A 24467-nucleotide genomic window follows, 5' to 3' on the forward strand; every position below is an offset into this window, starting at 1 on the left:
TCATCCAAGCTAGTTGGGCAAAACAGACTTTATAGAAATGCCATCTAAAGAAATCTTAAGATATATTTGAGGATCCTGTCAGTGGTGGTGCATGCCTTTAATCCCAGCACTTGGGAGGCAGAGGCAAGCGGATCTCTGTGAGTTCAAGGCTAGTCTGGTCTACAAGTGAGTTCCAGGACAGCCAGAGCAACACACAGAGAAATGCCATCTTTAAAAAAAAAGCAAAACAAAACCAAAAAAAAAAACCCTATAGATTTAAAAACTCCAATGGCTGTGTGTCTGGGACATCAGTCACAAACCAGAGTAGTGTAGGAGGCAATTTCTTTCTTCCCCTTATTTTATTTTTTGTTTTAATGTGGTTCTTTGTTGTTGTGCTGTCTTTGTTTTGTTGGTTCTGTTGGTATGGGTTCTTAGCAGTAGTGTTGTTATGTGACTCTGTTCCTGGGAGAAATGAACAGTTGTCTCCTCATTCCAGCTAGGGAACTGACCACATACCAAAGTACAGCTACCACCAAGGTCCAACTTTGTCAGTCAATGAGCTTTATTAGGTGTATTTACAAGAACACGAGTGAGGGGTTATTTACAGGAGCAGAAATGACTATGAAACAGCTGCATCACCAAAGTCCACCCAGGCTTGGATGGCACTTCACAAAAGCTGGAAACCTAGAGCGTACTGCACAACTTGCAGACAGCTGAACAGGATGGAAAGTGTCCTTTCCTGATGGCTCAGTTGCTCTGAGCCCCTTCCTGGCAGCTCAGCTGCTCCCTGCTTGTGCCAGCAGTTAGGCTTGCCTAAGGGTATCTCTCAGCAGGCTTTACTGTTTAAGCTTTCCTGCAGGATGGAATATTTTAATCTCCCCCTAGAACATCCTGTTGTTTTAGCTTCCTGTAAACATCCGTTTTAGGGAGCTTCCCTGCAAGATGGAAGGTTTTAATCTGGGAGGAAGCTGGTACACAAATACAGTCTCTCTTGACAGGAACTTCTTTGGAGAATATATTTGAACAAAGATCTCAAGACACATAAGACCTTTCTGTTCCTCAGAATTTCAGGTGACTGCTGTTCCAAGTCTTCTCCTTAATAGAACAGGAATTTCTTCCCCCCACCCAATCCCATAACAGTGGGACCCTGCTCCTGTACTCTCCTACTTGCCTGATGAACACTACCCAAATGGTCCCAGGTCTTACAGTTATAAGCAAGCCCTGCCTTTGTCCCTGAAGAATGGGTTCATTTTGTCACACTCAGCTTACATGTATTTTGGGCAACATTATACAGCAGGATTTGGGGTTGTAAGACTTTCAGTCACTCGACAACAATTAGATGTGTATTTCCTTTCTCCACAGTCTCGTTGCCCAATGCATTTCTAATGCGGGCCCAGAAGAGTGGTTGCTGGTGAGCACTGTCTGGCCAAGTGATAAATGTCTGTCTGTTTACGAGTTTCCTTAGTCGGTGGTAGCTCGACAGCTTATAGTTAGGAATCTCTTCAAGGAAGATCAAGATAATGACATCCTTGTGCTCATAGAACATCTTCATGGTGGCCAGCTGGACTTCAAGCCGGCACCATTCACTATGCAGGTATTGGTTACTGACCACACATAAAGTTTTTCGGCTTGTGTTAATTGCGTTCTGGATGTTCTCAAAGATGTCAATGCCGGGTTCAAAGTCCCGGTGGTGAAGACAAAGCTTAAAGGTAGTCTGGTTGCCTTCTTCCAGGGCTGGAACAAGCTCTTTATATACCCAGTCCTCATCAGTGGCTGAGAAAGAGACAAATGCATCATACAAGAACTTCTTTTCTGTTTTGTGCCATTTAGTGAGGTACCAAGCCCTACATATATACAAACAATACCACAGAGATGAAATCATCTTGGCACTGAACCAAGAGAAGACCATGGTGGTGAGGACCATCGTGAAGGAACAGAAAAAATAGACCTTTCCAAAGTCAAAATTACACATGGCATCATCAAAATCTATAAGCAAACTCTGGCTGTCTGGCTGCTGACAAGGGTAGCTCCGGAGGAAGGGGATGTGGACCTCCCCTGTGTTCATTGACCAGTTCTTGAACCACATGTTGTCACAGTTGCACTGAAGTTTGTTCCCATAGACATCAAAAAACACCAATGATGTCAGATTCTCCAGATGACTTTGATTAATGACCTTCAAGTTGTTGAATCTTAAAGATAAGATCTGTAGGCTCTGTAAACTGGAGAACAGGCCAGGAATCAATGAATCTAAGTTGTTATTTTCAAGGCGCAGGAGCTTTAGCCTTTTGAGGTTTTTGAATAAGGAGGCATTTAAATAGAGACTTCGATCTCCACCTTTTGTTCCTGAGATATCCAGCTTTGTGAGATTAATCAGAGGGTCAAATTGGTAGTGGTCCAGGAATACGGAGGGGTTTTTTCCTAGGAGTAACTCCTGCAAGCTACTCAGCCCTTGGAAAAGGTTCTTCGGAACAACCTGAATCCCATTTCTTTGTCCTTCTAAGTTGAGCTCTTTCAAAGATTTGAGCTTCATAAATGGAGGATGTTGAAGGGTCATAGTAGTTTCATATTTGATGTTATTAAAACCGAGTTTCAAAACCTGAAGATTTTCCAGGCCGGAGAAAACGTGTTCCTGAAAATATGACAAGCTATTGTACATTAGGTCAAGGTGATGGAGACAAGTGAGACCAGAGAATGCACGCGGCTCTATAATTTCGAGGCGGTTGTGGGAGAGAATCAAAACATTGAGTTTTTTCAAACATTGGAAGGTTCCATGGTTGAGAGTCCGGATATTGTTGGCCTCAAGATCTAGGAACTCTAGATTTGGAAGCTGAGTAAAGGAATGCCTGTCAATTGATACTATCCAGCACCTAGCTAAATTGAGCTCCTTCAGTGAAAATAGCCCACTGAAGGCCAGGTTATTGAGTTCTGTGATAGGGTTTTTTCCGAGAAAGAGAGACTTCAAGCCCTTCAAGGGTGAAAAGGCAAAATCTGGAAAACCTTTAAGCTTGTTGTGGCTCAGATCTAGGATGCTCAAGTTCTGCAAGGAACCCCAGGTCCTGTTGCTGATGAAGGAAAGCTGGCACTTGTTTAGATTCAGTCTTTGGAGACTGGGCAGAGCATCAAACTCACTGTCATTGAGATGAACCAAGTCACTGTTTTGGCCCAGGTCAAGAAACAAAAGCCTGGTACAGTTCGCCAGATGCTTAATGCCCTCTGCATTGGTGGCATTCTTCTGAAAAACCAGGGCCTCTAACCTGGGTAGGTTTTTGAGGAGGTGACAAACAGTTTCCACATTTAAGTGACCATGTCTAAGCTCCCGGTTACTGAGGTCCATAACCCTTACATTCTGCAGGTGTTTGGCTGAAAGCATCTCCAGTTTCACCAATGTTCCACTCAGATTCAAGCTCCTAAGCTGGGGCAGAGTTTCCAGATACACATTCTGAATGACTCCGTGGCCATTCTGGGAAGCACTTAGCGTGGTTAGGTTAGGCAATGACAAAGCAGAGAAATTTAACTCCATTAGTTTGTTCCCCTGAAAACTCAGGTGGATCAGAGAAGTCAGTGCCTTAGGGCTGTGGTCCAAGTAGATGATGCTATTGTTAGTAAGATCAAGATACTCCAGGCACGGAAGATACTGGACTGCTTCAAGGATAACAGAAAGATCGGTAATGCTGTTTCGCGAGAGGCTCAAATATTTCAACTTGACAAGAGGAGTAAAGGCTCTTTTGTGAATATGGGTAATCTGATTGTGGCTCAGGAGTAAGGTCTCCAGATTGGACAGGCCCTCAAAGGACTTATTCACACTTTGAATCTTATTTTCCACTAAATTTAGAAGGGTCAAATTTTCAAGTCCCCTAAAGGCACCTTCATCGATTTTCCAAATTAAATTCCACTCTAGTCTCAGGTCCACCAGAGCAGGCAGATTAGTGAAGCTCTGGGGAAGAAGGACTTGAATGTAGTTCTCTGTCAGGTTGAGGTGAGTAGTATATCTAGGTATGTCACTAATGGCATCTGTCAAGTTAGTGATCTTCTTCCGAATGCAGAACACATGGCGACTATCAAATTCATACTGTGTGCACTTATTGAACCCATATGTCTCTACCAGAGACAGCAGAGAAAGCCCTATTAACATGACCAGAAGTTGGAGAGAAAGTGAGTAGCTGCCCCAGCTCATCTTGACTGCCCCAGGCATCCAGGTTACAACAGAAAAAAAATCTCGTCACATAGGCGATTCTCATGTTAGAAGGCATGCTCTTTACATAGGAACTTTCCTGAAAAGAAAAACAAAGGATTTTAGTTTAAATTTCTCTTCCCTAATAAGTATTTTATAGTTTGCTTCAAGGAAACAAAAAGTTCAATCCCAGCATCAACTTTTTCTTTTTTCTGAGGTAGGGTTTCTCTGTGTAACAGCTCTGGCTGCATTGGAATTTGCTTTGGAGATCTGTCTGCCTCTGCCTGAGTGCTGAGATTAAAGTCATGCGCTACCATCACCCGGCCCAACACCAACTTTCAAAACTCCCTTCCAGAACCCTGTCTGTTATCAAAAAAGGTTACTGCTCTTAGCAAGCAAAAATTTCAGGACACGAAACTGTAGGAGCCAGCCTTGTTACGCTAAATATGAACAGATCGCCCAAAGGAAGTTCTTTACTTCCAACCATGATCACCTGCCAGTATAGGACTTAACCACCTATAAGTAGTTTACCCTGAAGCCATTCTGGTTGCTGGAAGAACCACAAACTGAGATTACCCAAGTACCACCCAAGAACAGACCATTCAAAGGAAATGCCTAATGTTCCAATCACTGTAGATAGGATCACCTGCCAGCACACACTCACCAGGACACCCCTAGACAAATGCAGCCAACAGGGGTCCTGAACCTCAGAAACCCCTCAACCCCACCTTTACTAATATAAAAACCCAACTCTAACTGAGCTTGGGGCTCTCCATTTATTCCAATATGTTGGACATGCAGAGAGACAGAGTTTGCAAACTTACATAAAATAAAGGCTCTTTACTTTTACATACAGGACTCAGTCTCCTTGTTGGCTTTTGGGGGACTTTGCGGATTTGGGCATAACAAGAACCAAAGGAGGCAATGTTATGTGTCATTTAATTTATGTTAATCAAGAAGCCCCCCCATTTGTAGGCTGATACCTGAAATGCCATCACTACTGATGCATTAGATGGGCTGGGAAAACGGAATGCCATATATGACACAAGTCACTTCTGCCTCAATGTGAATGAGGCCATATGATCAATGATTTCACCACAATTTGCATTTGATAGAGGGAGAGGTAAGTTGGTAAAGCTTTGTACTTGAGCTGAACTGAAGGATCAAAAGGAGGGGAGGGATGGAGGTGGGCAGAAACATTGGGCATGAGGAAGAAGAACACTGAGATAACTTGATATAATTTGAGCAAGATGCCCTGACTAGTGAAGGGCAGGAACACGATATCTGAGTATTTATGATTTGGAGACTCTGTCTATATATTTGGTAGCTCTTTTTAGCCAGTGACTTACTTGTTTATCTCCATTCTTCAGTTTCTTTCTTTTTTCTTTTCTTTTTGATGTTTTCTGAACACTCTTGTATAGTCTTTGTATATCAATCCTTTGTTAATATCAATATCTCCTTGCCATCTATAATTTAACATTGTCTACGAACTCCTTTGTTGACAGAAAAAAATCAGTAATCATATGGTATGGTGGTTAGTTTTAATTGTCAACCAGAAATAATATAGAATCGAGTAAATTAAGTCTTGGGGAAGGATTGTCTTGATGAGATTAATCTGGGAGTATGTCTGTAGGGGTTGATTTAAGTACATTAATTGATGTGGGAAAATCTGGCCTAAAAGTGGGTGGCACCATTCCCACATTTTCCTGGACAACATGAAAATAGGCTCCGTGAAATGCTGTTTTCTGCCTGTCTCCTGGAAGTGTTTAGGTCATGTTATTTTGAGGACTCGATTTCTTCTTATTTTCTAGTTTGATACAGCAAGGGTATCAAAATTTTTGTTGATGTTGATCACAAAGATAACAAGCTGAATTCCCTTATTTGTTTTTAAAATGGGAGTGTTTGTTATATTAGGGGTTTTTGTTAGTTAGTTTAGTTTTTGTTGTCATTGTTTGTTTATTTTTGCTTTTTTCTAAGACAAGGTCTTACTAGCTAGCTCTAGTTGTCCTAAGACTCACTATGTAGGCCAGCTCAGCCTTAAACTCGAGCTCACAGTGGTCTGCCTACCTCTGCCTCCCAAGGGCTGGGGTTAAAGGTGCTCTCCACTATAACCAGTGTAGTTTTATCTGTTAATATTATGCCTTCTGCAAGTAATTGAAATTATACCTTTCTGTTTTGAGTTCACTCATTTTCTATGCCTTTCTATTTGATTTCCAGATGTGATCACAGCTTCAAATACCGTATTAAGTTACAGCACTGATGGAGCACGTCCTCTTGTCAGTGAGATGACATCTATAAGCTTCCTATTAATTATTATTTGTCACAGTTTGTGACAAATGTCAAGACAAGAAAATGCCTTCTTATTACTCAATTTCTAAGATGGGGGAGGGGAGGATGGCTGTTTACATCGAAAGGGTGCCAGAATCCTTGGACTACAGAGCAGGCACTACAACTGAGATGAATAAATTAATTCAGTGACAGGGAGCAGAGGTTTGTGGCTTTTTGTCATTGTAGTTGTTGAGAAAAATGTCCCCCTCTGGAACTCACTATGCACCCCAGGCTGCACTGTGGTAGTTCTCTTGTCTAAGTCTTCTGAGTGATGGAATTAAAGGCATGTACCACTATACCTGTAATGATCTGTTCTGTCCCTTTAAGAGACAAGCCACGCCACACCCTCCCACTCCCACCCCCCATCCTCTAAGGCAGGCAAATCTTCCTGCTTGCAGTCTGGGTCTCTTCTTATTCCATCTCCCTCTCGAAAAGGCAGCTTATTCTACAAGAGCTAGTTCCAGGACAGGCTCCAAAACCACCGAGAAACCTTGTCTCGAAAAAACCAAAAAAAAAAAAAAGAAAAGAAAAGAAAAGGCAGCTTATGTCTCTCCTTTCTCTCTCTCCTCTCTCTCTTTCTCTCTCTGTTCTTCTCCCTTCTTCCCCCCCCTCCATAACCCACTAAATAAATATCCAACCTCACTCTGCATGGCGTGGCAATCCATGTCTCTGTCTCTTGCCCCACCTCATGGCTTCCTGCCTGGGACCAGCCGCCTGCAGTGTGGGACCTGTGCCATATGTAACTTGCCTGGGACTGGCTGCTCTGGGACCTGCTGCCTGCCCCCACTCAGAGACCTGCAGCGTGGTCTCATGGCCCTCTGCCCCCTGCAGCCACTCAGGGAGCCACAGCATGTTTTTTATTACTCCATCTCAATGCCCAAGAATGAAACAGAGAAGAGAGATCTATAAAAGTTAATACAAGAAAATGAAAGATGGAGATGGAGACAGGTGTTAGAGCACAAGACCCTGAGTTTGGGTCCCAAGATTCTCCTAAAGCAAAAGAACTTTCCGGACATGGTATCCATACATATAGTCCCAGCACTCAGGAGCTGAGGTGGGATAACAACTTGGCTGAGGAACCTGAGACCCAACTGTGCAACTCAGAAAGAATAAAAAAGGGAAAGAAGAAAAGATAGGAAAGAAGCAGAGAGGGCAATAGAGGAGAGGGGAGGGAGGAGAGGTGGGAGAAATGGAGAAGGAAGAGGAAGAAATAGTAAATCCACATTGCATAATGTGGCTAGAGGAAACTGGGTGGGGCAAGATGACATTGCTAGATTAATGTGCTCTTTGTTCTCAGAGAAGACGAAGGACAGTGATATATGCTTTCAAATCTACCAGAGTTTGCTACAAAAATACAGTAAATGAAGGGCACTAGCCATGAAGAAGTCTGAAGGCAAACATGAAAAACGTTCTAAACATGTAAATATCCCATGCTTCAAGGGACAGATAGAGGAACATCATCAGTGAAGTTGTTCTGGGGCAGGGCTAGTGGAAGAGACAAGGAGCAGACAAGGAGCAAAAGTCAGAACAGGAAGCTGGGGCCTGAGAGCCATACAAAGAGAATTTTTAAAGGTGTGGAACTGCCTTCAGCAGGCTTGGCAGGTGAGATCCCAGCACACAGAAGAGAGAGGCAGGGAGCAAGCCAACCTTCAAAGGCACTGCTCTTTCAGCTGGATTTTAAAAATAACATTACATTTGATTGTGTGTGTATTTGTGTTTTGTGTGGACAAGTGCACAACAGCTCGAATGTCGAGGTCAGAAGACAATGTGGGGGTTTGTTTCTCTCTTCTCATCATTTGGGTCCCAGGGATTAATTTAAACTCCAGTTGTCTCAGGTTTGGCAGCAAGAGTCTTTATTTGCTGACTCTTGCAGCTGCATTTTACAGGCTCACTCACCACAATGGTTTGATGCCAGGGACTTTTGAAAGAACAAGGCAGAGAACTAACCCCTTCCAGTTGTGACATTAATAAGGCAAGGATGCTTAGTGCAGTCATACACGCCTGTAATCTGAACACTAGGGAGACCTCAAGAAAGATCTGAGAAACAAAAGTCAATGGTTTATAATGTTGTATGTCTTTGCTTACAAATCCCCACGCCTAACACTTATCTTTCAGCTAGGACTACATGCTGCACTAAACGTACCTGAACCCAAGTAAAACAAACAAAAACTCAAGTAGCTGGAAGAGAAAGTGGGTGAGCAGGATGTGGTAACTATGCCTAGAATCCCAGCACTTGGAAGGTAGAGGCTGGAAGATTGGGAGTTGAAGGTTAATCTTTCAGCAATATGTCAAGTTTGAGAGCCTGGGCTACATGAGCCCCCTTTTCAAAAACCAAGCAAAGAAAAACTGTGAAGTTGGAAATAGTGACACACATGTATAATCCCAGCACTGAGGAGATGGAAGCAAGAAAATGATGAGGTTAAGGCCAGCCTGGTTGCGTTGTGCCAGGTGGTGATGGCACATGCCTTTAATCCCAGCACTCAGGAGGCCGAGACAGGCAGATCTCTGTGAGTTCGAGGCCAGTCTGGTCTACATATCAAGTTCCATGACAACCAGAGCTACAGAGAGAAATTAGAAACCCCCTGAAAAATGGGTGCTAATATGTCTCAGTGGGTAGAGGTGCTTTCCACAAAGCCTGATAGCCTGGGACCTACATGGTAAGACAGTTGTCACCTCCAAGCTGTCCTCACCTTCACGGACACAGCATGGCATGCACACACTCAACATCTCCACCCCTTCACACACAAAACAAAGAAATTGTGTGTGTGTGTGTGTGTGTGTGTGTGTGTGTGTGTGTGTGTGTCTTTAAATGAGTGGATGCAAGCCAGTACAAAGCTACTGCAGAAAGTTAAAGTTTCAATTTTCTAAACACTTGGGATTTGGTCCCCACTAGTCAATTAAGGAGCAAAATAAATACATGAGAAATGGGGAAGAATGAGCAAATACAGAACATATGTACGAGCTCATTCACAGGGGAAACAGATAGGCAGGTGTCTTGTGTTTCAGCCTGCAGATTCTATTCTTGATTCTGCTCAGTCCTTATCACCTTGCCAAGCTACTGTTTCTGTCTTTGCTATGCACTGGCCTTTAGACAGCCAGTCTTTCCTGCTCCCCACTGAGAGGCAACTACTTTTAGATTCAATAAGCTTCTGAACCTACTTGTCAAATCAACACAGGAAAGGGAGGAGCTTGCTTCTCCAGGCTCCAGAGACCAGCTAAGGAAACTGCAGCTCTGATGAAGAGAGCTCCCACTGCAGAAACTGCAAAGCCAAGGGAGCCTTTCAGAGGCTCAACCAAGGCTTTAAAAAATATTCACTGCACTGTTTGCAGAGAAGAGACTGAACCTACAATCTGTAACCACATTTCAGTTATTTGGACTCTGTTTCTCTTAAAGCCTCAAAATCTCCTCTCAAGTTAGGAAATTTTAATTGAGTGGCAAAGAAACCCCAATAACTTGTTATTCTGAGTTTTTGTTGTTATTTTGTATGTGTTTTGTGTGTGTGGTGTATGTACTTGTTTGTGTGAGTGTGTGTACATGAGTATGTGCCTGTGTACATATACGTATGCGTGTGTGGAGGCCAGAGGTTGATCTCTGGTGTCTTTCCAGTTTCAGGGATCCTTCTGTCTTTGTCCCCTAACTGTGCCCAGCATTTCATGTGAGCTCTGGAGGTCTAAACTCAGGACCTCATGAATTGTCACCTCCCTAGCCCCCTAGCCTACTTCTTATTTTTTTTAAAAAGGGTTTATTTTTATGTGTATGAGTGTTTTGCTTGCATGTATGTGTGCACCATGTAAGTGCTTGCAATGGGAGCTACAGAAGGTTGTGAGCTATGGTGTGGCTACTAGGAATTGAACTTGTATCCCCTGGAAGAGCAGCCACTGCTCTCAACTGCTGAACCATCTATCCAGTACCCTAGCTTAGTTTTTTTCTTTTGTTACATGTTTTATTTTGAGATAATAGGGATTCCCATGCAACATTAGGAAACAATACAAAAAATGTCACTATACCTTGAATCTTGAACGTCCCTCAGAAGCCCATATAAGAAAGATTGAGTCCCCAGTTGTGGCACTGCAGGAGAGGTGGTGGGACCTTTTTCAAATAGAGCCTAGCAGGTAGTCTTCAGGCCACTGGAAGCATGTGCTGGAAGGGACTAGTGGAACTCAGGTCCTCTTTCTTTCACTTTTTTTTTCTTCAACCACAAGAAAACAGCTTTTTTTTGGACCACATATCCATTCTTACAGTGTGCTGCCTCAGTACCAATAGATCAAACCTGAAAGCCCCTCACCTGAATTACAGTAATGGGAATGGACTAATGCAGATGTTTGTACATTTGGCCCGGTTTTCTTTCATGATTCTGTCAAGCAAACTTATAGTGCAGTATCACAACCAGGAGATTGACACTGATGTAATCCCCTGATTATATTAGCTCTCCCTGGTCTTGTAATTGTGTGTATGAACTCAGATCTATACAATTTTATTGCACACAGATATGTTTGTATATCCAGCATCACATTTTAAAACACAAGATGGTTATAATTCCACAAATAACTTCTAACTTGGTCTCTGCTTCTCCATGCTAGTAATTTTAAGAATGCTATACAAATGGAATTAGGCAATATATGATATATAGAGGTTGATTGGTGTAGGAGTTCCTTCTGTTTGTGTGTTGCTTTCATAGGATAATGAATAAAGAAACTGCCTTGGCCTAGTTGATAGGGCGGAACTTAGGTAAGCGGAGAAGACAGAACTGAATTCTGGGAGAAGGAAAGCAGAGTCAGGGAATCACCATGGAGCCACCAGAAAAAGATAGCTGAATCTTTCCCGGTAAGCCACAACCTCGTGGTGATATACAGATTAATAGAAATGGGTTAAATCAAGATGTGAGAGTTAGCCAATTAGAGGCTAGAGATAATGGGCCAGGCAGTGATTTAATTAATACAATTTCTGTGTAGTTATTTCGGGTGTAAGCTAGTTGGGCAACCAGGACAAACAAAATCATGCAACAGCCGATTTTTTAAATTGCACATAATTCCTTAAAGATTGACCCAAATTGTACTCTTTTCATTTCTGTGTAGGAGTCCATGTTGTGGATATGCCACAGCTGGTTTATCCACATCAGTTGATGGACATCTGAATTGTTTCTACCTTTGGCTGTTTTGACTGAAGTTACAATGAACATTTATGTACATGGCCTTTTTTCAAAGTGTACATCTTAATTTCCCAGACAACTATTAATGTCCTTTCAAACTCCCAAATTCTGTAGTTTAGATTTAGGACATATTCCAAATATCCTCCCACACTATTGAATAATGTGAAAGATTAATTAATCTCCATTATGACTCAACATACATAACCTTAAAAATATGTTTAAGACAAATGGGACATGTACATCACACACACACACACACACACACACACACACACACACACACCTCATAGGGCTCAGGAACCCATCTGAAAGATGAATGGAAAGAGTATAAGACCCAGAGGTGAGGAAGGACCAGAGTGAAAATTATCTTCTGGCTATGACACGACCACTGCTTTCATCATCTCAGCAACTGTGGCTGCCAGTGTAAGACCAACACAAGATGAAGCCAGTTAACACTCTAGCATGAAGCTATTCCCAGTTGATTGTATCTGGGGAAGGGAGGGTCAGTTTTCCTTAGGGCTATGGCTCCTGGTTGGTTGACAGCAATCCAGCAAATTACCACTCTCAGACATATATGGCCAGCCCAAATTGGATTTGTTGAGTTATTTAAAAAAGAAGGGGGCTGGGAGAGATGGCTCAGTAATTAAGACCACTACCTGTTCTTCCAAAGGTCCTGAGTTCAATTCCCAGCAACCACATGGTGGCTCACAACCACCTGTAATGAGAACTGGTGCTCTCTTCTGGCCTGCAGGCATGCATACAGACAGAACACTGTATATTTAATAAATAAATAACTCTTTTATTTAAAAAAAAAAGGAGGATATGAAGTTGGGAAGGAGTTCAGGGAGGTGTAATGGATCTGGGAGGAGTGGAGGTGGATATGATCAAAATACGTTATATAAAATATCAGAGAATTAATACAACATTAAATTTTTAAAAGAATTAAATAGCATTAATGATATTGTTCAGCATGGGGTTTGATATGATGTAGGTTCTCAATGAGTGTCAGTCCTTGTTCGGCAGGAACTGGGGCTATAACAGGCAGTGTCCCTACAAGACCAAGAAAGACAACTTTCAGCTATTTAAGTATGTTCCAAAATGACCAAAACGTTATGTTCATTGATAACATTGTCAGTTGTCAGTTTTTCAGGGCCTGTGTGACCAGGTGATTGCTTCTAAGACACACAGTATCACAGAAAAACCGCAATGCATCAGAATCCTGGGGGAGTCTTCTCCCTACAGGGGAAAACCAGCCAGAGTGAGATGCTAGATCTGGGGTAGGCTGAGAATAAAAGGATAGGGGAATGGTGAGCAGGAAGAGACAGGTTTGAGGCCTAGATGGTTGTGGAGACTAAGGAGGTAGACAAAGAAGACAAGCTTACTACGCTTTACTGTTTTGTTTTGATTCTGGAGATGGAACCCGGTTCCCACACATGGGAGACAGTGAGCACATTCACAGCCCCAGCTTTATTGTTGGACATGTGATTTGGGATGTCCTTCTGCCAGGCAGGAAATTCGAACAGAGATATACAGAGAGAGTAGGAGTCAAGGAGATGGCATGTAGCTGCCAAAGAAGAAAGACGCCAGAACAGAACCTTACGGGGTGAGCCACAGTCTTGTGGCGATACACAGAATAATAGAAATGGGCTAATTTAAGAAATAAGAGTCAGTTAATAAGAAGCCTAAGTGTTGCAATTAATATAGTTTCTGTGTGATATTCAGGACAAAGCGGCCAGGAAACAAGCAAGCAGTCTCTGCCTACAGATATGTTGTATAAAGTCCTACACTGGCTGTTTGGATGCTCACCTTACTAGACCTGGAAGGAGGTGGGAGGTCCTTGGACTTCCCACAGGGCAGGGAAGCCTGACTGCTCTTCGGGCTGCTGAGGGAGGGGAAGTTGAGTGAAGGAGGGGGAGGGGGAGGGAAATGGGAGGCGGTGGCGGGGAGGAGGCAGAAATCTTTAATAAATAAATAAATTAATTAATTTTTTAAAAAAAGTCCTACACTGCACCTTTAAGAAAAACCAACAGGCTGTAAATGTCACTCAATGGTAGCCTGCCTAAACCTGTACATAAGAGAGAAAGAAGGAAGGAGGGACATGGACAGAGGTAGAGAGGGAAAGAGGAAAATGGAAAACCTGCAGAAAAGCCAGCCCCTGCACACACTTTGAGACGGGGTTTATGTAGCCTAGAACTCACTGAGATCTGTCTGCTTCTGCCTGTGAACTGCTAGGATTAAAGATGCAAGACACCACCCCTGAAAAACGTGGGCACATCCTTTTAAAAACAAAATGTTAACATTGGCTTTTCCCCTTGACTTTCCGTACAGAGATCCACTAGAGGACTGACCTTTTAAGTTCATGTGGACCTACATAGGGTGTGTCCCGTTGCCATGCCTCGGCAGCACGGTCTAGATTCTAAAACTCCACAGGCCCTCGCACTCTCTAAACTCGCGGACACCCCAGAGAGAGCACCTGGACTTTGCAGTCCATCCATTCCCTTGGAAACAAGGAAGAGCGGTGGCAGATTCTTAGGCCGACATACCCTGGCAAAGGCTTAGCTTCGAGGTCAGCACAAGTTTATTTCATAAACCTACTTTGTGATTTACCACATGAGCTCAAGTTCCATGCTTTTATCGCTTGTTTCTGTTCATTTGGAACTCAACTGATGACCTTTCTGGGCTTAGTGGCACACACCTGCCATCCTAGCTCTTGGGGAGGTGGAGGTGGGAAGATAAGGATCTCACACCAATTTCAGTGACCTATTGAGATCAAGGTCACTCTGAGCTCCGTGAAGACCCATCTCAAATATCCAAAACCATAGCACCAGCGAGGTGGCTAAATGGGTTAACAATGCTCACTGCCAGGTCTGACGGCCTGCATTCAGTCAGTCCCTGGACCTACATGGTAGAAAGAGGGAATTAACGCCGGCAGGTTGCTCTCTGACCTCCACACGTGAGCTGTGGTGCATGAACATGAGCATATACACACAGAGACACACACAATAAACAGACAGACAGATAGATAAATGGAGTCAAGAAAAATAGTGACTCGATAACTAACAACTCTTAACTCAGTGGAAAAGTTCGCCATGAACATGGATCCACCCAGGTCCTGGACAGGCCAACGGCTGTCACACATGTTAATGCTAAAAAGAGTTTCCCACAGAAAACTGAAAGTGAACCAAGGCACCATGGGCAGAAGAGCAGCAGGGGAGGCGCTGTTCTGTGTGGTGGAGGAGCTGAGAGGTCCTCTTTACACTGCTCTGGAGTGAGAGCCATCTCCAAATTCCTAGGCCATTGTAGCAAAACCCAGGGGGCAGAGCGAGAAGTCGCTGTTCGGTTCACCCCCGTTATGAGAGCTGAGGATGAGTACAGACTGGGCAGTGGATGTGAGGGCTGGTGTAGACTGGGCAGTAGAGCTGAATCTCACCAAGGCCAGGAACATTTGTCTTTCAGAAGTGGTACAACATAGCAGCGGAGCTAGAAAACAGCCATTCCCTTCATTCCAGCCACTAGGGACTTCCAGAGCAGATGTGGTTTGTGGCATGGTGTCTTTCCCATGCTAGAAGCTGGCTGGGTCAGCTGCTTTTATGTGGGAAAGTAAAGAGTGCAAGTAGGATTCAGGCAGAATAATCCACCACTGCCCTTGACTCACCTTGGTGATCTTGGAAAACCCAGCTTGAGAAAGATGGATTGTGACGTTTCAACAAAGGGGTGCCCAACATGCCTGCCGCCATCAGCTCCTTTCCTAACAGAGATGGAGAGTTCTTGGTTCTGTGGTTTACTCCATCCTGGGATCCGCCACCTGCTGACCTTAACCCTTAGTATAAGCACTGAGCTATACTGCCAATCTGGCCTTGAAATCCAACAGAGAGCCAGGCATGGTGATGCAGGCCTGTAATCCTGGCAGCACTCAGGAGGCTGAGGCAGGAGCATTGTTAAATCCAAAGCCAGTCCTCAGAGTGAGTTTCAGGCCAATTTGGGCTCTGAGTGACATCCTGTCTTTAAACAAACAAACAACAAACAAAAAGTAACTAGAGAATCTCAAATCTAGAAGAGACTTTCAAATCTTATGAAAATCTTGCTGCAGGCCCTGGACTACTATAAGCAGAGAAATGCTGAGACTACGTGGCAAGGCCTGAGAGCTCATAACACCCTGTGGTGGTATGCACACTTGCTTAGCCATTACTTCTGGATGTTCTTTCTACAAATAGGAATTGGCACACATTATATAGGATAAATGTACAAATGATAAATGCCAGTAAACACAGTACCATTAATACAGCTCATAGTCCTGAGACAAGCTAAGGATAATGCAAGAACATCTTAGCTGGATCTGATTTTATAGCCCTGCAATCACAACTACTAGGAGGTTGACATAGGAGGACCACAAGCTTAAGGCCTGCTACAGAGTAGGTTCAAGGCCAGCCTGGGCAATTTAGTTAGACCAGTCTTAAAAACAAGAAGGTCCGTGATAAAACTCAGTGGTAGAGCGCTTGGTCTGAAATGGGCAAGCTCCAGTATGACACCCATAGACTATTATGTTTCAAACAAAAGAAGAAGAAAGATGCCATACGAAGGATGACTATGCACAATTTAATAAAGAAATTGAGACACTGATTATGAGAAGGCCAACAAAAATAACAGGAACTAACAGAGATCCAGCGGATTGCAACATCCTGGTCACCCCCACACATGAGGCCGAAAGACGAGACAGTCTATCAGTTAAAACAGGAACAACATGATTCTCTACTTGGAGAGGATAGAGCAAAGGCGGCTTTAAGGGAACTAAGTGTCAGGACAGTTGAGGTACTAGTATGAGAATATAAAGCTGTCTTGGACCCATGCATTCATCTGTGAACTCATTCTACACACATGTCCAGTGCCCACCTCAGTTACTCTTTTAGGGGATGTGTAAGAAACATTCCTTTCACTAGAGCATGAACTCCTCATGAGGTATTTCGCAAGGGAAAGTTCTGGAAAGGAAGAAATATAGAGAGTGACTATTGTATCTAGATTCATGCCTACAGCTCAGTAGTGCCATTTAATGAGCTCCTCCTTTGGCTCGCAACAATATGCTGCCTTGCATGATGAGTTATATAGCTGCTCTTCACATGCAGGTAACAGCTATTACTGTCATGTATTGTGCACTAGTGCTCGTCATGAAAGATCTCAATTGTTATTCCAACCCTACGATACAGGTGTCATACCCTTATCCTCCTTTTCTAGACAAAGAATCTGAATGTGGCCATAGCCATGCCAGTATCTCCCTGAGTGCTGCAGTGGGCCAACCCTACTTTATAGTAACTTGTATTACTGGAAAGCAGTAATAAAAAGTGCAGAAATGGGGGGCTGGAGAGATGGCTCAATGGCCAAAAGCATTTGCTGCTCTTTCAGAGGACCTGGGTTTGGCTCACAACTATCTGTAACTTCAGTTCCAGGGGATCCGATGTCCTCTTTTGACCTCCACAGGAAATGGACATTCGTGTAGTACACAGACATACATGTAGGCAAAACACACATACATATAGAATTAAATAAATATAAGAGTTGTTAAATGCAAAAATTTTGGAAGAAATGTGACAGGCTTTGGTGGAGTATGCTACCCATGATTGGAGAAAGACAAAAGTCTCATGTAGCCCAGGCTAGCCTCAGACTCACTATGTAACAGAGCATGCTTTAAACACCTAATCCTCCTGCCTCTGCCTCCCCAAAAACTGGAATTGCAGGCATATGCTGTCATGTTCAGCACTGTGTTTGTTTTTTATCCCACTCTTCTGTGCCCTCTGGCTTTTTCTCTTAATCCATTCTTTCAAAAACTAAACCTTGAGCCAATGAGAGGTCTCAGCAGTTAAATTTGCTGTTGAGCCTGAGAAATGTGATTCCTGGATCACAGAGTGGAAAGAGAGACCTGGCTCTACATGTTGTACTCTGACTTCTACACATGCACCGTGGCATGCACATACACAGGCATTCATGCATGTGCATACACACATAAATCGAAAAAAAATCTGTTGTAAGTGTGGGAATAAAAAAGAATATAGACTGGGCATGGTGGCACATGTTTTTAGTCTCAGCACTCCAGAGATAAAAGAAGGTGGATCTCTGGGAGAAATCCTGAGTTCCATGCTGTGGGACAATGATCTTTTATCCTGGCACTTGTATTATTTTTTTTTATATTTATTTATTTATTTATTATGTATACAATATTCTGTCTGTGTGTATGTCTGCTGGCCAGAAGAGGGCACCAGACCTCATTATAGATGGTTGTGAGCCACCATGTGGTTGCTGGGAATTGAACTCAGGACCTTTGGAAGAGCAGGCAATGCTCTTAACCACTGAGCCATCTCTCCAGCCCACTTGTATTATTTTTAATAAAATACTAATTGGCCAGTAGCCAGGCAGGAAGTATAGGCAGGGCAACCAGGCAGGAAGTAGAGGTGGGATGATAAGAACAGGAGAATGCTAGGAAGAGGAAAGATCAGTCTGCAGTCATCATCCAGACACAGAGGAAGCCAGACGCAGAGCAAGAAAGATGAGACTGCCTTGCTGATAAAAGGTACCAAGCCACGTGGCTAACACAGACAAGAATTATAAGATAATATAAGTTATAAGAGTTAATAAGAAGGGGGCTGGAGAGATGGCTCAGGGGTTAAGAGCATTGCCTGCTCTTCCAGAGGTCCTGAGTTCAATTCCCGGCAACCACATGGTGGCTCACAACCATCTGTAATGAGATCTGGTGCCCTCTTCTGGCCTGCAGGCATACACACAGACAGAATATTGTATATGTAATAAATAAATATTTAAAAAAAGAGTTAATAAGAAGCCTGAGCTAATAGGCCAACCAGTTTATAATTAACGTAGACCCCTGTGTGCTTATTTGGGACTAAATGGGTGTGGGAACTGGTGGGACAGAAACCTCGGTCAACAGTTCCAGGCCATCCAGGGCTATATAATAAGACCCTTTCTCAAAAGAAGGAGAAGGACAAGGCAGAGAAGGAAGAGGATTTCTGAGTGTTTAATTGTTGATCTCAAACTCATAAAGACAAGGACTAGGACAGAATTCCCATTAGGCACAGTAAATACAAAGTTTTTTGTATATAATATTTCTAGGGTTCCATAAAAATATCTTATTTGTGTATGCATGTGCATGTGTGATCATGTGCACTATATGTATGCAGTACCCCCAGAGACCAGAAGAGGGCATTGGATTTCCTGGAACTAGAGTTGCAGTGAGGTGTACACCCATGTGAGAACTGAACCCAAAATCCTCTGAAAGAGCAACTGGTGCTCTTAATCATGGACTCGTCTCTCCAGCCCTGTGTTTACACCCAGGTGGAAGGAAATGTTTTAATTCAGAATGCTAAGATAATTGTCTACATATTAGCAATGCCTAATTTGCAATAAGGAAGGTTAGAGGCTATAGTAACAGCGTTCTCTGTTTATTGTTGCTTCTTGTTAGTGTTTTGTCCCAGTTATTTTTGTTGTTGATTAAGGCCCCTGAATTAGGGAAACTATGGTATGGTCTTTCTCAGTCCGACTGACTTAATTCATTAAATATGATAATATCCGATCACTTCCATTTTTTGCAAACAATACTTGTATTCTTCTTTGTAGCTGAATAAAATTCCCAAACCATAGCATGTACATGTATTGGGATTTTATCTAGTCAACTGCTGTTTTTAGACCTTTAAAGGGAGAAGAAAGAGAAGACGTCCAGAAATCCTTGAGCTTCTCTGTTAAGCGTAGGCTCACCCTACCTAGTCTCTGATCCAGTGTAGAAGCAGGCCCTGAGCTAGGAAACCTTCTAATCCTAAAACTCCAATCTCGAACTGCAAGGGGATAGAAAGTCCACGACGAAAATGCGGTCCCAAGTAACTTGCTGTGTTTTTTTTTTCTACTTGACAGAAACTAAGGTCATCTGGGAAGGGGGAGGGTTACTCATTTAAGAAAATTGATGCATCCATCAGATTGGCCTTTAGGCAAACCTCTAAGGCATATTATTGATTAATGATTGATATGGAAGGACCCAGACTAGTGTGGGTGGTGCCACTCCTGGACATTGGGTCCTAGATGGTATAAGAAAGCACACTGAGGAAGCCATGGGGAGCAAGCCAGTAAGCAGCACCCCTCCATGACCTCTGCTTTACTTTCTGCCTGGTGTTTTAGCACAGCAGTAGAAAGCAAACCAGGACACTTGCCCTCAAGGACAGAACACATGTGTGGTTCTCAGTCCTGCCTGAGAAGCAGAATCCTCCAGGGACCTTTGGTCCCACTGCAGTCTAGATTCAAAACAAATGTCTGAATATGAGGACGAGATTGAAACTAAGATCGGAGGAAGGAATTCTCCGATTAGCACGACTCAGATTCACCTGGGAGCTTCTCTAAAGCCAAGGGTTGCTGGGCCCCACCCCTTGACAATTTTAGAGTCTCTTGATCTGGAGAGGGCCCAAGATTTGCATTTTCCTCCTGTTTCCATGTCAAATTGATGCCTCCAGAGACCACATTCTGAACAACAATCCCCACAGCCTCCTCCTCAGTTTTCCCCTGAACCAAATCACTGGAGACGAAACAGGAGTGGCCCCCATGGTCAGTTCAATCTCTACCCCGTTCTCACTACAGATAAAAAATATGCTCAAAAAGCTTCCAACCTCACCACAGCTAAGCAGAGTCTCTGTCTCCCTCTGTTTCCCATTCTCTCCCCTCTTTCTCTGTCTCTCTCTCTCTCTCTGTGTCTCTGTCTCTCTCTCACACACACATACGCACACACACACACCCTTCAGGCAACAGGCTTATAAATACAGTTTTTCCCTCAACACTGAACCCTTCATAGCACTGAAGTTTGAGAGGCAGGATTGGCCCCACAGGGAACAGCAGCCTTTGACCTGTCAGCAGTCACATCAAAACAGGCAAGAGATAAGCTGAACTCAGAAGAGAAGCCTACTGGTGTTCCCTTCGCAAGGCTTAACCTGTCTCTGGAGCATTCTTGAGCTTCTTTTCTGAGTAGGTCCATGACCCTATTGGTTTTCCTAGCATTCATCAAAGGCATTCCTGAAATGGGCGGGGGCTTAGGAGCTGTGTGAAGCTAAAGATGTCTGAAGGAGTCCTGAGGAATATTATGTAAGAAGCAGAACTTCTTGACTCTTTTCCAAACTTCCAACACACACTCACAATCAGTATTATGTGCCTTGAAGTAAGGCCCCCAGTGTCTTTGAAGTGCCCTGTTAGTCTTTAATAAAATATGACTTTGAAACTATAAAGACTTTACTACTTTTATAATAATTCTAATCTTTTTCTGTGGAGTTAAGAAGATACATCTAGGGGCTGGGGAGACAGCTCAGTGGTTAAGAGCACCGGCTGCTCTTCCAGAGGACCCTGGTTCAATCCCCAATATCCATATGGCAGCTCATAACTGTCTGCAACTCCATTTCCAGGAGATCTGACGCCCTCGTACAGGCATACATGGAAGCAAAACACGAATACACATGAAATTATATAAATAAAATACTTTTTTTTAAAAAAAAGATGCTTCTATTGTTGCCCTTGGAGTGTTCTGTCTGTCTGTCTCTCCCTCCTCCCATCCCTCTTTCCCTTCCTCCCACCCTCACCTATACCTTCTCTCACCTTTTCTCTCTGTGTGGCCTAGGTTGACTACAAACTCTTGGATTCAAGAATCCTCTTGACTCAAATTCCAAGGTCAGAATCTCAGGGATATACTACTCTATTGACCTGGAAATTGATTGGCAATGTTATTATTTGACCATCAGTGTAAGAATGGAGGAGAGCCTCCATTTTTACAGGAAGTACACCAGAGTCCGGGCTCTAATCTAGTGGGTCTGTGCAACTTGCTGACCAGAGAAAAAATCTCATAATTACTTAGAATTTCATAGCTTACAGTCCTACCACATAATTCTCCATAAAGTTTTTTTTTTCATTTATTTTGTGGATATTGTGCTCTACCGCTGTGTATACCTGAACAACAGAAGAGGGCATCAGTTTCCATTATAGATGGTTGTGAACCACCACATGTTTGCTGGGAATTGAACTCAGGACCTCTGGAATGGCAATCAATGTTCTCAACTACTGAGCTGTCTGTCCAACCCCTCCATAAAGTTTTATAGAAAAGGGATGTCCACTGGGCGGCAGGGCACACGTTTTTATTCCCAGCACTTGGGAGCAGAGGCAGGCAGATTTCTGTGAGGCTGAGACCAGCCTGGTATAAAAAGCAAGTTCCAGGAGAGGCTCCAAAGCTACACAGAGAAATCCTGTCTCAAAACACCCAAAAAAGAAAAGAATAAAAGAGGAGAAAAGAATAAAAGAAAAAGAAAAAAGAAAGAAAAGAAAAAAAGGAAAGGATGTCCAGTCCATAGAAGTAGCATGAGTTGGCACTCAGCTAGTAAATGATATGCAAGATTACCTTTCAAATCCAGGCCTCCTGACCTCAATCCAGAACTCTTACCACTTCAGAAAAGAGAGTGCAAACAGATCTACGCATACTTGTTCTACCCCATTCACATAGCAGAGGTGCTGGGCATCTCTGAAATGCAGCAAAACCCTGTCAACATAGAGTGCTTGTTTGCTTAGCATGTGTGAAGTTCTGGGTTCCATTCTCAGCACCAAATAAACCAGGCTTAGTGGCTCACACTTTTATTTCTATCACCAGGAGCATCAGAAGTTGAAAATTACCCTGAGCTAAACATTAAGTTTGAGTCCAGCCTGGCATCCTATCAGAATGAGAAAGAGAAAATTGGTGAGATGGAGGAAGGGAGTGAGGAGGAGAAAAAGGAGAGAGAGGGAAAAAGAAATAAAGGAGAGAGGGAGAGAAGGAGGGGGAAAGGAAGAGATAAGGAGAGGGAGGGAGGGAGGGAGGGAGGGAGGGAGGGAGGGAGGGAGGGAGGGAGAGAACTTGTAATCCTAGCACCAAGGCGCACAGGACACTAGGACAGGAAGCCAATTCTGGTCCATCAGGGCTATTGTGGCACAGTGGCCCATTCCTTTAATCTTCGCACTTTGAAGGCATTGAAGGCAGAGAGGTAGGTGGGTTTATGTCTATGTACTCATTTCCAGGCCAGCCAGGGATATATAGTGAGACCCTGTCTTAAACACACAAAAAAGCAAAGGAAAGTTTAAAAAGATTAAAGCTTATTAAAATAAAAAAAGATAAATTTGCATATGGTGCTTGGGAAAGTTTATTATCCAAAGCATAGAAGTACACTTCAAACACAACAGTAATTTGCATAGCAGATTCTGCCCAGTAGGTACTGCAAGGCCTGCCAAATTTTTAGTTGCTGATTAATGGGTTAGGGGATGTAGTTTATTTAGTGGAGTAAATACCAAGCAAGCACAAAACTCTGCCTTTGATCCCAAGTACTGCATAGACCGAGTATGGTAGAGCATAGTTGTAAGACCAGCACTCAGGACTCAGGAGGTGGACATAGTAAGAGCAGAAGTTCAAGGTGATCTTCAACACCTAGCTAGTTTGAAGCCCACTTGGACTACATAAGACCTTGCCTCAATAATAATAATAGTAATAGTAATAATAATGAGCAAAAAGTATAAGCACCAGGGAGCAAGGACGTTACTGTAATAAGAAAATAAATGTCACTCCCTCTGTTTGCAGTAAGTGTTACTACTGCCAATGGTGGGAGTGATGAAGTGAGGTATGTTGAATTAAAAAAAAAAAGTCTGGGTCAGAAGTGGTGATGCATTTTTGCAATCCCAGTACCCTTGAAGCAGAAGATCAGTGGCAGAAGAGCATCCTTGGCTTTTAGAGAGCTCCAGCCAAACTTGGGGTACATGGCCATATCCCCATTTTCTATATATTGCTGAAACAGCATCAAGTCAAGGAAAACAACATACCTCGGAGAAGCTCCTGGCCCGTGCAGCAGTGCTTCATCTTCTCTAAACAATGACATTCTGTCTCTGGACTCTTAGAAACCTCGTGATGATTGTTCCAAACTCTTAAAACATGAGACACTTCCTTCTTCTTCAAACCTCTTCTTCTTCTTTTTTATCCAGACATGGTGGAGGAGGGGGATAAGGATGTGTGCTTTATATAGACCAAAACCTTGCCTGATGTGTATGGCAAAACCAAACAATCTTCTAAGGACATTTCACCTTCTGCCTACTCTACTTTCTCCTGAGTTTCTTCCTGTGTAATCAATCTCTTGTGGGGATGTTCAGCTGGATTAAGCCCTGGTATTGAGAACCATCCTGCCCTGAACCTAGACCTGTACATCAAGGTACCAGTGGTAACTAAATCACGGGATCGGGATGTCTGACTCTGTTTCCTGACCCTTGACTGATCATCCCACCACACATTTTGTTGCCTAATTGATGCAATTCTATTCTGTATTTATTTCATTTGGGGGGAACACAATTTGACTTTTCTCCTAAAACTGTGGCCATGAGAAGCTTGTGAGACTGCCTTAGTTTGCTTTTTGTTGCTCTGATAAAACATTAATGAGAAGGGACTCGGGAGTGGGAGTTCATCTTACAGGTTACAGAACACCAAGGCAAGATATTCAAAGGCAGGGACCTGGAGGTAGGACCTGAAGCAGAGACTATGAAGGAATATTTCACATCCAGGCCCACTTGTCCAGGGATGGCACCATCCATGGTGGGCTTTCTCAATTAGCAATCAAGAAAATGTGCCACAGACCTGTGTGAATAGGTCGAGTTAAGGGAAGAAAATTCTCAATTGAGATTCCTTCTTCCTATGTATGTTTAGGTTTGTGTCAGGTTGACAAAAACCATCCAGTACAAAGAGCAAATCCTCAAGTCCACATTATCAAGAACCGGTTTGAGAGAGGGAGGATAAGTCTTCTCAGGGGTAAGCT

At 43.3% G+C, this 24467-nt stretch overlaps 1 protein-coding gene across 2 annotated transcripts; it reads right to left on the reverse strand.

Annotated features, from left to right (window-relative positions):
* Positions 1-525: 525 nt before the first annotated feature.
* LOC142840781 (toll-like receptor 13) lies at positions 526-23572 on the reverse strand. Of its 2 annotated transcripts, none has more exons than XM_075957378.1 (2): positions 23488-23572; positions 526-4250 (listed from the first exon to the last, which is right to left on the reverse strand). In XM_075957378.1, the coding sequence occupies exon 2, from the start codon at positions 4169-4171 to the stop codon at positions 1301-1303; it is 2871 nt and encodes a 956-aa protein (XP_075813493.1). In that variant the 5' UTR covers positions 4172-4250; positions 23488-23572; the 3' UTR covers positions 526-1300. The 2 variants fall into 2 exon arrangements, with proteins under 2 accessions (XP_075813493.1, XP_075813492.1); XM_075957377.1 differs by lacking the exon at positions 23488-23572 and adding an exon at positions 5500-5645 and having other exon boundaries at positions 532-4250.
* Positions 23573-24467: the final 895 nt, after the last annotated feature.

This window comes from Microtus pennsylvanicus, chromosome X (genome assembly GCF_037038515.1).
Source record: "Microtus pennsylvanicus isolate mMicPen1 chromosome X, mMicPen1.hap1, whole genome shotgun sequence".
Taxonomy (NCBI): domain Eukaryota; kingdom Metazoa; phylum Chordata; class Mammalia; order Rodentia; family Cricetidae; genus Microtus; species Microtus pennsylvanicus.